This window comes from Thermobia domestica, chromosome 16 (genome assembly GCF_964235325.1).
Source record: "Thermobia domestica chromosome 16, izTheDome1.hap1.1, whole genome shotgun sequence".
Classification (NCBI taxonomy): Eukaryota; Metazoa; Arthropoda; class Insecta; order Zygentoma; family Lepismatidae; genus Thermobia; species Thermobia domestica.
Window position 1 is genome coordinate 103,375,420 of NC_137469.1, and position 13,630 is coordinate 103,389,049.

General features: G+C 35.3%; 1 protein-coding gene across 1 annotated transcript in view; it reads right to left on the minus strand.

The window, feature by feature from the left end:
• LOC145673289 (sorting nexin-7-like) overlaps positions 1–13,630 on the minus strand; it is a 50,442-nt gene that overhangs the window by 14,404 nt on the left and 22,408 nt on the right. Inside the window, exons 5-7 of the mRNA XM_081742860.1 lie at positions 9,874–10,069; positions 3,672–3,832; positions 1,051–1,176 (exon numbers count right to left, since the gene is read on the minus strand). Of these exons, the coding sequence (XP_081598986.1) occupies positions 1,051–1,176; positions 3,672–3,832; positions 9,874–10,069 (483 nt within the window). The remainder of the gene's footprint in view (positions 1–1,050; positions 1,177–3,671; positions 3,833–9,873; positions 10,070–13,630) is intronic.

The following is a 13,630-nucleotide window of genomic DNA, read 5'->3' on the forward strand; positions in this document are numbered from 1 at the left end:
ATCTGTACTTACATTTGTACAGTTTAAAAAAATCGTGACCCAAAACCTAAATTTCGTGCCTTTCATGACCGTTTTCTGATTTCGTGACTTTTTCGTGACATTCGTGATTTTCGTGACCGATAGACACCCTGTCTAGGTTTAATAGGACATAGTATTAGTTTATCTGAAATTACTTCTGTTATAACAATAAATTAAGTTGATGCTGTATTCTATTATTAGTAGGTTGATTATGGTGGGATCAGTATACAGACAACGAGTACGATTCTAGGTGATTGATGCTAGACAGAAAAATCAAGGAATTTTCTGTTTATAGCACAAATTTTTCGACACCCTATAGTAAAAAATGTAATGTTTGAATTTTAAATTGAAGTTTATTAAAAAAAAAAAAAAAAAAAAAAAAAAAAAAAAAAAAAAAAAAAAAAAAAAAAACGATTATTTTCTTTAGATTACAATACAAGTGTTGATATAATAAAACATGTTTTAAATATGAACTAAAATCAATACTTAAACAGAGCAATACATCGGATGAACAACGAAACTTTAAAACTTATTTTCAGAACACAACTACGTATTATTCGTGTTGGGACTACTTTAGTAGCCAATGCAGCAGCAAGACATTGTAGAGGAAAAAGTTTCCTGAAACTGCTCCAAAATAGCTGAATAGTGTACACAAGAGATAACTATTTAGGTAACAGCAGATGTTCTATATCACTTTCATCGAAACATTTTGTCACCAACCTTACTCATCAGCATACACAATATTATCTGACTTTGATTGACCCCCTCCCTTTCTACACATACACAATACTTTGTTTAGAAATGCTAAGGTGGGACGGTGAAGGTATTTACCCTTTTCATTCAGCATTGTCAACCACTATTCTATTTTCTCATTAGGTAAGCCATTAATCAAAGAGAACAATAAAAGTTATGAAGTCGAATAGTTTAAACAAGTAATTTCAAATTACATTCTAAATATATAGAACACTGACCTTTTCTCCACATTTCACTTGATTCGGTTCAAAGAAAATTATAGTACTTCTTAAATCCTACCTGTTCGCGTTCTATCTTCTTCTTTTTCAGTTCATCTATTGTCAATTCGTATTCAATCTGAACAGAGTCTCTTCGAGTCAACGCCTCTTTCACAGCATCAATATACAACAGGTATTCCTTTAAGGGCTGCAATGGAAAATAAGTAAATAACAGGAAAATATATTCCTCAATACATGAAGTAAAATTATACATACACATATAACACTGAGAGAACGAAGTATCTAACTCATTAATTACAAGTTCCCTTTATTTATATCAACTTCCATTTAAATATAAATGTTCATGAGAGAGAAAAATCATGCATTTCTGTTCCAACTCATACCCTTAGTTCTATCTTTATTTTTACCAGGAAGGAAATGCAGACCTCAATATGCAATATAATACACACAAATCTGATTAGTTAGTCGTGTATATATGCAATAATAAGTTCAAAACATATTGTGCATTATGAATCTTTGAAGACATTGCGATTTCTTTTCAGAATATTATAATGCGATTAATTAAGTCATTATCAAGACAGAAACTATAAAGGAAATAGGTATCTAATTCTAGCATTGGTCTATTGGGATAGTGTAATACAGCAGCACCATCTCTTTATGGTTAAAGAAAATTTAATAGAACTCCTTGATCTTTCATTTCAGAACACGCGTAGTCGAACTTCCGGAAACTTCTAAACAAATCTTTATCCAGTATTTAATATTTGACAAATTCTTACGGCAAACAATATTACAACTTTTAAAACTATGATCTTAAATTTGAATAAGAATGATACCCGTTCTCTGTTTATGTTTTCTGTGTTGAATGCTTGGAGGTCAACAACTCTCTCCAAAACTGAGGCTATATACACTTTAATATGGGATCCGAATTTCATATATTTTCACTAGGAATCGAACCCAAAGATAGAAAAGAGAAAGTAACTACCGTATTTACGCGATTGAAAGACACACTTTTTTGTCGATTTTTTGCCTCCAAAATCAAGGTGCGTCTTAGATTTGAGTTATGCAAATTTAGGCCAGATTAGATGGGAGTTTTGCCAAAAATTGTTACGATTCTGTAAAGAATGTGTATTTTGCATGTACGAACAGAATGCAGAACTAAAATTGTGCATTTTATGCGAAATATAAACCTTTTAAAATCAGTCCGCAAACCAGTGGCAAATGAAAGAGATGAATCATTCTTGTCAATTTACAACAGCGAAGTCTTCCTTCCCCTCCCACATACTGTGGCTGGTGCCTTGCTCCGTTTCAAGAGTTCAAACGAGTGAGTCACACATCTTGAAGTTCGACAACTGATAACAAAATAAGGAGTTTAAAATGCTGCAAATTAGGAAGTTGGAGGCACAAACAAGTTTGCAATGGAAGGGGTGGCGCGGGTGAGAGAGTCATTGTTTGGAAATAACAACCTGCTTCCCCGAAGATTTGCAGGTGCAGTTTTCAAGATTTTTCCATTTTCGCCAAGGATGCATCTTACATTTGAGGGCGTCTTAGATTCGCGTAAATACGGTATTTAGAAAGGAGCTCATTTTATTATTTTGAATGCCTGAATTTAGAATATGAAAGTATTTTTTTTTTTTTTTTTTTTTTACTGTTTTGAACGTAACAATTAAAAAAAAAAGTGACATAGTATGTACTATATACTTACGTAATATAATAGATAACAACATACATATTTTATATAAACAAACTCACAACTCCTTCTTTTTATGTACTCTTGAACAGAAATCAATATAGAAAGATGTTCTGTTCATCTTTCAAATTAGTACTTCAGTATTTCGTGCAGCTGGAGTCAGGTAAGAAAACAGTTCAACACTACAATGCTTGATCAATATTCATAAAGTGAGAAACAAAATGCTGAACATTTTACGTCATGTGTGTCATTTCTATCGGTCCAAAGGAACGTTTGTGTCACGTAATATCCACAATTTGTAACATTACTCAATGAGTAGTGCAGAGTTCACTGCCTCTTAAAAACTAACGACCTAAAATTATGACACGATTAATCGCAACAGAGAGAAAAACATATCATTGGATTCTATTCTCTATCGAGCCAAACAAATTTGGATTACTACACTTTTTTTTTTTTTTGTCACAATTATGTACCGAAGCTAAGGGAGAGGTGGTGATGAGGTGATAAGATCGATGATACTGGTGGAATGAAGAAAATGGAAGAAACGGGCGAATCACGAGAAAACTCATGCACGCGATGTTTGTCTACCACAAAGCCCACTTTGTACGCCTGAAATCGAACCAATAACCGTATGCACCAGAGCGCTCTTTCACTGAACCCCTATGGTTCTTCATCTCAAATTTTGCTTAACACAGTATTATAATCTTAACTTCTTGGTCCACTCGAAGACAATAATTAAAAAAAAAGAAAAAAATCTTCTCAAAAACAGATGAGTATTTTATTTTCCTTTGAATTATGTGGTTGTCAAAGCATGTTAACTACAAATGGGGGTACAGACATTTTTCATTCAAGTACATTTGAACTGAACTTTCACTTTATTAGTAGACTCTTTCCCAGAAAGAATCCACTTGTACGTACAAATTCTACGGCATTCTTCCTTATATGAAGCAGCTAACCTATCTTGTCATATCTACACAGAAGCAAACAAGAATTACCTGAGCGACATTTTGAGGATAAGTATCCACAACATCTTGTTGCGTCTGAGCACAACGTTCCACAGCAGACGCTATGGCCAACAGTGACGGGCTCAACTCTGGCTCCGAAGCTGACCACAAAGTGAAAATGGGATGCATTTGATGTAACTCTGTCAAATACTCTGTAACAAACACCAACACAAATCAAAACTAGATAATTCAAATATAAACAGTCGTATCTTATATCACAAAGTAGTTGAACTATAATCAGTTTCAATATGTGCTGACACATTTTCGATTACTTCTAAATATTGGTAAACTAGACATATACTGAAAACCGAAAACATGGATTCGCGTATTCTTGTGGAACTTTTGTGTAAGACAAAGTAACATATGCTGAATCCCGGAGACACAAAGATTCGCGCACTTTTGCGGAACTTTTGTGAGAGAGAAAATAATAATAATAATAATAATAATAATAATAATAATAATAATAAAAACTGTAACATACTAATCTTCTTGGAAAAAGTACAATGGATCGGTTTATCACTTAAGTCTATAAACTGTACACTACTTTTTCCAAAAACTCCAGTCTGTTAGAGTTTTGGGAAGTGAGATTTACCGTTTGTCCCAGAAAAGTTCCACAAGATGCACGAACCTTTGTGTCACCAGTCTTCAGCATATGTCTTCAGTTTAGCAATATTTAGTAGTCATCGAAAAAGATGTCAGTGCAAAATGAAACTGTCTGACTAAATTTTAACTACTTCGTGATAATGTCAGGTAAGACTGGTATTATGTATCCTATAATATTTATCAGGAGTTACAAAACTAGGTAAATTAACACAGATTCGGCCAGTCATACTCTTAATTCATTTATTTATTTAATTCGTACCTTTAGAAGATATGGCGAAATGAACAATCGGTTGGTTCTTCATTTCTCATAATATATATTTGCGTCTAAATGTTCTATTCAAAGGCCCTTTTCCCTATACTGTAGTTAGGCCGGTCGCACATTGACCAGAGAACATGACAGCTAAGCCGAAGTTCAGTATTGTGATTAATGCAACGAAGTCTCCATCGCATATTCATTCGAACACGTGCTAGACAAAGGTCTCTTCAACGTTATGACACACACTTACTGCACTCAGGTCTCTCCCTGCCCCCATCCTCTCATGCTTCCATGTCTTGGCTTAGCTGGTCTTTCTCTGGTCAATATGCGCCCGCCTTAAGCCAGCAGACAGTTCATTTCTCATTTGGTTCTAAACAATAAGAGGAAAATCGGAAATCAGAGAACTAGATTGAAGGGACATTGAAAATTAGGATGCTACGAATATAAGAACTGACGGTACTCTTCATTTGTTTTATAGATCATTGACACTTTGAAAGATCTAAGAATCAGAACCTTGATAATGGCAAGTATACTCATTACAAAGTATACTAAAATTATATAAATAAGAACTGGATGCCAGGACCAGGGTACAAATGATAACAGTCGAAGTGTGTGAAGGGGAGAAAGAAAGAGTGAAAAAAAAAACTTTATACTGCTAGTGTGTTTCAACATAGTTCACATGTTTGAATATCCACAGTTATTAAGCTACGGAAGATTAGAGGTATCACTAGTTTACTCATTAATTATATATGAGATACATATTAATTACTATGAATTGATGTAGTTAATTTGTAAAGTTCTGACAATAGTGTAGCTTCATTCACCACTCCAGGAAGCTAGTTGTGAGGGGGAGGGAGATTTTATTTCATAAATATTGCATAGGAGGAATTTCCGACCTCCCCATAATTTTGCATCCTGGCTCAAAATCATTCTGTCAAATTATTTAATTGCTGACATAATTCAAACTCAAATTGAATTTTACACTAAAAACTGACATGGAGAAATCAAGAGTATTACAAATTCAAAATATAAAGGACGAAGGACATCGTCACGTAGTGAGCTATTCAATGCCTTCACAGTAACTGAAGGCATAGTCATATCTTTTATGGTTTCACTCATTTCATTTTTATTATTTACCGTTCAACTAAAATATACTTATGTAATGAGATTGGGACGGAGAGTGATGAAATGAAAGATAATTTTCTTACTTAGGACGTAATAGCTATTATTATTATTACGCCTTTGTGTGTACGCATTATTCCTTTGTAGTAATGTAATATATCTTTGACTCAAAGTAGTATAATCTCGAAATTTCAACTTTGGAACATGAGCCAATCATATTACGGCAGTTATTTGATTAGCCAATAGTAGTATTCTACTTGTATAACCGAAGACAATGATCTGGACAATTGATATCCAGCGTGTACGGCAACTTTCAAACATGCTTAAAACAAAACACTAATGTAAACGAAGGTTATCTGCCTGATATATTAAAAAAAATAAATTAATAAATAAAGGAAAGAAAGAAAGAAAGAAAGAAAGTAGCTTGTAGGCAATTACAAGTGCACTTAGACATATTTATAGACTGTATTGCTTTTTTACCCCCAAATGTATCAGTTGGCTCCGCGCCATCTTCTCTAGAAGTTCTGGTTAAATAAGGTTTAAAAAAAAATCAGAAAGTGTGCTTGCTTTCTACTTTATTTTCAAAAGCTGGGTATTCGACCGAAACTACAGCATGGTAATATGGACAACTACTCATATTTGAGTCGATCTTAAAGAAATAGCTAGCAGAATAGATCAGCATAAGAAACCTTAGAAGTCGGAAGTTAAAAGATGAGACGAATTCGAGGAAGAAATGGAGCAGTGCACGTTTTCAATACAAGAAAAGATACGACTATTCAAGGTTGAAGCAAAAAGTCATTTTTCGCTACAAGTATGTTAACGATCTCAGGACTTATCATGATAAAGACACACAGTGTTTTCAATGTTTCTAAAGGAGGGCGCGGTGGCTCAGTGGTACAGCGCTTACCTCTGGTACGTGGAGTCCCTGATTCGATCCCCAGTTAAGTACACTTGTGGTGGACCATATCGTGTCCGTGGGTTTTCTTGGGGTATTCCCGTTTCCTCCCACATTTCATTCCACCAATTCTTCCATCATCATTCACTTACATTAATCATTGTCTCCCTTAGCCTAAAGGGCATAAACGTGGGACGTTAAACTGAAAGATTTCATTTCAGTTTTTCAAATGTTTTTAAGAGTAAATCCAATAACTTACTTATCACCATAACTCCGAAACTGGTGCAACCAGGGGCTTGGAATGTTGTATAAGAGCTCTCTTCAAACCCAAGACTATAGCTAAGGCGAGGTTTTATGAAATTAAGTGCTCCTGAAGGTGTAAGAAAGGCGTTCGGAGCTTCATTCACTATTCTGGCTTCCAAAAATAAATCTTCGCGACTCCTCTGTAACCGCCTCCAGAGTAAATTACATATTCCTATTCCATAAAAAAGAAATTTCCCAATTACAATTTGTCCTTTCAAAACTAAATGAAGTTCTTGTCTTACGTTCCACGATTATGACCTTTACGGTAAAGGGGACAGAGTGAATAATGGAAGTGAATAATTATGAAAGACGTAGAGAATAAGAATGTAGAAGGAAACTGAAGAATATCGAGAACAGACAATATTGTCTACTATAAATTCGCGTGGTCGGGGATCGATCCAGGAATCCCTGCACCAGAGGGGAGCACTCTACCATGAGCCATTGTACCTCCAATCCCTTCCTTTGTCTAATGGTTATATAAGGACATTTTTTGGCTTACAGAATAGGAATATGTACATCATTCGCAATGACGGTACAGAAGAGAAGAGGGGTCCTTGTCGAACAGCTGGAAATATAAGTATGAAATCTGGTATATTGGTTTCTTGATACACAGAATACAAACATTTCACTCAATTTGCACGAATTTTGAAAATTTTACGCCATATAAATTCCAGTCAACGACATCATTTTCTGCGTTTTTTCTCTTCATTTTATCAACTATTTCAATATCCAGTACATTATTGATATCAACTATTGGATTATTAAGGGCGATCGGTGAAAGATTTATAGAAAAAGGGAAAGAGGTGTATGTTGTATTTATCGATCTAGAAAAGGCTATTGACCACGTGAATTGGGAATTATTGTTGGCAGTTCTAAAGAAGATAGGGTTGGAATGGAAAGATCGAAGACTCATAAGGAACTTATACATGAACCAACAAGTAAGTGTTAGGATAGGGGAAGATCTGACGGAAGAGAGTGCAATTGGAAGGGGAGTTCGACACGGATGCTGCCTCTTGCCAACACTATTTAATGTCTATCTAGAAGAGATATGAAAAAGAGTTTACATAATGATGATGGCATTTCGGTAGGAGGTAGAATGATTAGAAGCATAAGATTTGCAGACAATATGGCGCTTGTTGCAGAATCTGAAAAGGAAATCAATAAAACGTTAGAAAACCTGAGGATGGGTTTTGAAGAATATAGGATGAAAATAAATGTTAGAAAGACAAGAAAAAAAAAATGGTGATTGGAACGATGGGATCTATGTCAAATATAAAAGTATGAGGGGAGCAAATAGAACAAGAGAATAGTTTTCGATATCTGGGTAGTATTCTTAGTAATGACATGAAGTAAGAACGTGAAATGAAAGCAAGAATAGGAATGGCGAAAGAAGCCTTTAAGAGGAAGAAAAGTCTGTTTTGTGGGACCTTGTATAGAGAGTTGAGAAAAAGACTCATAAAATGCTTCGTGTGGAGTGTTGTAATGTTTGGGGCGGAAACGTGGACATTACGTAAAAGTGATGAAAAAAGACTGGAAGCATTCGAAATGTGGGTGTGGAGAAGGATGGAAAGAATTAGTTCGGTCGAGCGGAAAACGAATGAGTGGATGTTAGAAATAGTGGGGGAGAAAAGAACACTTTTAGATATTGTTAAGAAGAGGAAGAGAAACTGGTTGGGGCATTGCCTAAGAAGAAATTGTATCATGAGGGACGTCATAGAGGGTATGGAGGCGGGAAAGAGAGGCAGAAGGCGAAGGAGACTACAATTAATGGATGATATAAAAACAGAAAGATCATACGTGGAGACGAAGAGGTTAGCAGAGGACCGTGGAGCATGGAAGCTTTTCAGCTGCTGCAAGTGACCTGCCAGTAAGGGCAGAATACCTATAATGATGAGTACATTATTGACTACTCAAAAGTCGGTCAAAAAGTAATGCAGGATACCACTGTAGTTTGATACTGGTAAGCACAAGAGAAATGAAATATTGTACGTAGAAGCATTGGTCCTTTACCCCCTAACGCATACCTAATTTCATTTTGTTTTTGCTGATAAGCCACCATGGATGATCAACGTGAAGCCCTACTACTTCAATGTGCAGTAGTCGATTTCCTCTACAAATCAGGAAATAATTCAGCAACACTGATCCACAGTAAGCTGTTGTCAGTCTATTGGGAGAACACAATGAATAAGAGTAATGTTTGTCGATGGGTTCAGAGGTTTCGGCCTAGTAATTGTAGCATTCAGACCAGCTACGGTCAGGTAGACCGTCACAACCGATAAAAGTACAAGAGTCGTTGAGGAACTCATCCAAAAAGACATGCATGACCACGAGACAGATCATGGAGCACATAAGTATTACAAAAGGATCTGTGTTAATGCTAATTCAAGGACTGGAATGTGTAACACCTATGCTCGCTTGAGTTTCATGGCTCTTGACAAGGGAAGTGATGCAAATAAGTAAAACTGTGTGTGATGATCTCTGCAAAGTTTTTCCAGGAACTGTCCAGAATGCTTTCATTGAGTCTTCACGTTATGAAACCTGTCTGTTTCATTTCGATCCTCAGAGCACAAGGCAATCGATGGAACGGAAGCATTCAGGATCTCCGCCACGAAGTGAAAAACTAGTGTAATGACGAATGTCATGACTTTTAAGAACGTGCATTCGTGTCACCGAAACAAAGATAGTTGTAGTGCAGTAAGGAAAACGGATCATATATTAAGTGATATTCCCAAAAGACCAATGATTCTATCCACAAAATTTCTAAAGTTTACCATTACCGAGCTACAATAGATTGTACGTTTTGACTTTTCTACAAGCAAAACTTTGTGGCATTACACTAGCGTTCGTGTACGACTAAATAGTACGCAAATAAGATAAATGAAAACAAAGCAGTCAAATAATTAAAGCAAATACTGTTTTACAACTCTAGTTATTCTAATTTAACAGCAAAAAAGCAGAGAAACACAAAGCGAAGATTAGAAACAGAAATGTTTGAATGCACTCAATAGTCTTACCTTGCCTTTCCTTTTGGATTCGCTGACTGATTTTCTCAACATTAGCCAGCTTATCCCCAAGGGCAGACACATACTCGTGAACTTGTTCGAATTCGGCTGTTCTGTTACGCATCATGTAAACAGCTGCCAGGTTATGGAAAGAATCTGACATCCTCCCAAGAAGTCCCTGACGAGATTTACGATGAATTGAAAACTCCTACATACAAAGACAAAGAGAAAAAACAAATCACATTCTATTCCATATTTAATAAGGAGTGGGTTTTCTTTAACTAGAAATTTTCAAGTTAAAGCTAAACTTATCTCTCTAAAACATATTACATAAACAAATAATAAGTGTCTGCACATTAACGTATTTTATTCAAAGGGTAGGTCAAATTTAGTGTTACAAGCCAATTTCCCGTGAAGTATGCATCGGAAGAGCAAAGTAATAAGGACGAAAAATGAATAGCACAGAGAGGCCGATAAAAGTCTGTGAAAAGCAAGTGCCCTGGGGCTCACTTGAAAATTTTAAATGGCCACTGAGTCAACTGATACCTTGTTCAAGACACTGTGGTAAAACGAAACAACTTGGAAAGGAAACACGCATCAATCTGGGGAACACTTTCCAAAATAGATGTCAAAAAAGGGTCCTGTTTCGAATAAACTTATATGATCCGTAGTAGCAACACGGTGGGAGAAAAAAATCAATGAAACAAAAACTGGAGTAGGCACATTGAATACGGCACATCGAAATGTAGTATTGTGGGGACTTCAAGGGACCTCTCTGAGAAGGGTCCGGGGGCCAATTTCAAATGCCAACGTAGGTCGAGTGATACCTCCTTTAATACATCTTGGAAAGCGGAACAACTGTGGCAAGAAACAATATGGGGAATCTTTTTCAAATTGGTGGCAAACAATGGATCCTGTTTCAGACAAACTTTCATGGTCCGTAGTGGGAACACGGTGGAAGACAAATAAATGGAACAAAAATTCGTCAGAATATTTTTAAAATACGAATAACTAATACCTTTAAAATTATGAGACGAATCATCATACCTAAATAATTCAATATCCTCCTCAGATTACTTTTACACGGATTTCTAATACGTATGTGACATGATTTGTATTTCTTTTAATTGGGGATTTTAATTGATGCAAAATTTGAAATATGGATATTTTCAAACTAATGCTTCGAGAGCCCTGCAATTCAGATATCAACGTCTCTAGAATTTTGTGTATGTTCTGATCATTCTACATTTTATGTTTCTGTTAATCATTTTTCTATATAAATGCCACTACACTCACGTGTGACATGATTTTTACAAAGCGTCAATAACCTTTTGACATCGATTAGAAGTTTAAAGAGTGAAACACTTGGAAACTACGAGAGATTTCTTCTGTAAGACTTTTTTTTATTGCTCATCTGGAAGATTACTGAAGATTTATTTGCAAAGTTACACTTTGAATTTTTGTGATATAAATGTAATATCTTTTAAAGATTTTTTCCAAACTTTATATATATCTATATCTATATCTATATCTATCTATCTACCTATATATATATATATATATATATATATATATATATATATATATATGTAAAGCCAAGTGCGCTGCATGTTTGTAGAAATACCAACTAACAGACATAGTTTTATGCTAAACTTGGATAATATAATAAACAATGATGTGTAAATAATCTGAACTTCCAAGAACAGATGGAATTTTGTGTTTTATAATTCGTTTGATTTTAAGATTTCCCTTTCAAACTGCCGTATTTTCTACTAAGGGAATTCAAGAGACTCCAAATGATCAAATCTTCGAATATGTATACTTGTTACTCAAATAAAAATATCTGGTATCTAAACACACCTATAGCAGTTGTATATTTTCTGAGAATTTATTATTTCTAAATCAAGATAGCGTGTACAAAATTAAACAGACAGTATTTTTATTTAAAATTCATAGCTATTATTAACAACTCTACTTTTAAATGCTGGCAGCCATTTGGCCAATTTGTAACGAGTTTTTATGTTCTTTGTCCTTAACCAATACCAAGGTTAAGAAGGACGGGACCTACTATTTAACGTGAAAATCAAACCACGGCCGAGGCTTGAACCTGGTGCAGATAACAACATGTAGACCAATCCTAAGAGTATCAGCAGTTTCCCACCACACTATCTCGCCTTTATTACAGGACTGCGCCACCGTTTGCAGCAATTTTCCAACTTGATATTCGAAATACATTATATTATGGGACATGAGAGATCATGTATTTATAATATTTAAGCTTGTTTATTAACAAAACACAAAGTGAATTCAATGGCATTACTAAATCCTCCTAATTATTGCAGTTTGTTAGATTGGAGTTTAGGTCTCTTTGAGCACCAAGGCTATATCAGACGCGGACCTACTGCTGAACGTAAAAAGCGGGATCAGAATCCTTTGAATTCCCATGGGCAATCAAACTTGGGTCTCCTGCGCTAAAGGTGTGTACATTGACCAAATACGCACAAAGCTCCCTAATTATTTCAGTATATTGTGATCTCTTGCTGAATAACTGCCATTACTTACATAACTTATGTAATAATTTCTTTACATATTATAACACTATCGTTATATATCTCTTAATCAACCCTCGTATACGGAAGAGGATTTCTTGGAATTAGTGCACACCAGGACAAAATTCTAAGAATTCGAAATACTGCGAACTCTCTTCCTCACAAGTTTCTATGCGTGTGTGTGCGTCTGCCCACCTACTCTTCTCTTCGTACGACCAAATACGGACAAAAAATTCAACTCAGCTTAACTCTCTTCTCCCTCCTACCCAAAGCTGAATTCCTAAACTAAAAGGCAGCGTTGGACTATACGTTATAATGTGCATTTTTAATAATAATCTTTTATTATTTACATTATTATGTGTTTAAATGTGGTTAATGTGTTCCCAATAAGACAATAATCAGTTAATCAACTTTTATCAGGGAAGAAACTACTTAAAAACTAAGTGTTGTGTGGGAACTATCTTTTGTTCCACTACTGTATTCATACGCCTTCAGGGTGACAAAGAATGGTGACGCGCAGGAGAGACGCGAGGAGTGAGATCCGAGAAAAGCAGAACATGCTTCTATGAATAGTGGATATGTAACGCCTAAATACCTCAATTAGGGAAGTGATTTGAAGTCAAAAGCAGTTCATAAAATGTAAAACTTAAAAGGATCGTAACGTTTTAACAACTGAATACTCAAAATGTGATTGCGGAATTACCAGCCAGTTGAAAGAAATAGTGGATAAACTTTTTCTCCCAGCGACGTCAAAAGCTATGGAACAATGGAAGAGCATCCAAGGACCCTCCTGAAGGAATTAATTTCCCAAATGGTCGTAGAAGACGAATATATCTTGCATCGAAGGATGATTGCGTGTTTCAATGAATGAACTACCGAAATCGTGATATTCGTGCGTTTTAATTGGTACAGTTACGTGCGCGTTTGTCCACAAATTGTCGTCTTGGGCCAATATTTCCTTTACAAGAATATATTATTTTGTGTAAAACGAATGTGCTTGTGATTTCCTAAAGATTAAAATATATGCATTGAAAATATTCATCGTGAGTGTTAATCTCTGTGTCAAGTGACAACATGCTAATACGTAGTATAATTGTGTGTTTATCGTAAGTAATATTTTCTTTAACAGGATAAGTAATGTCGTATATTGCATGCATGTTTTAATATTGTATTCTTGTCATAGTGATAATGCAGTTAACGTAGCACAGTGCAAGGGTACA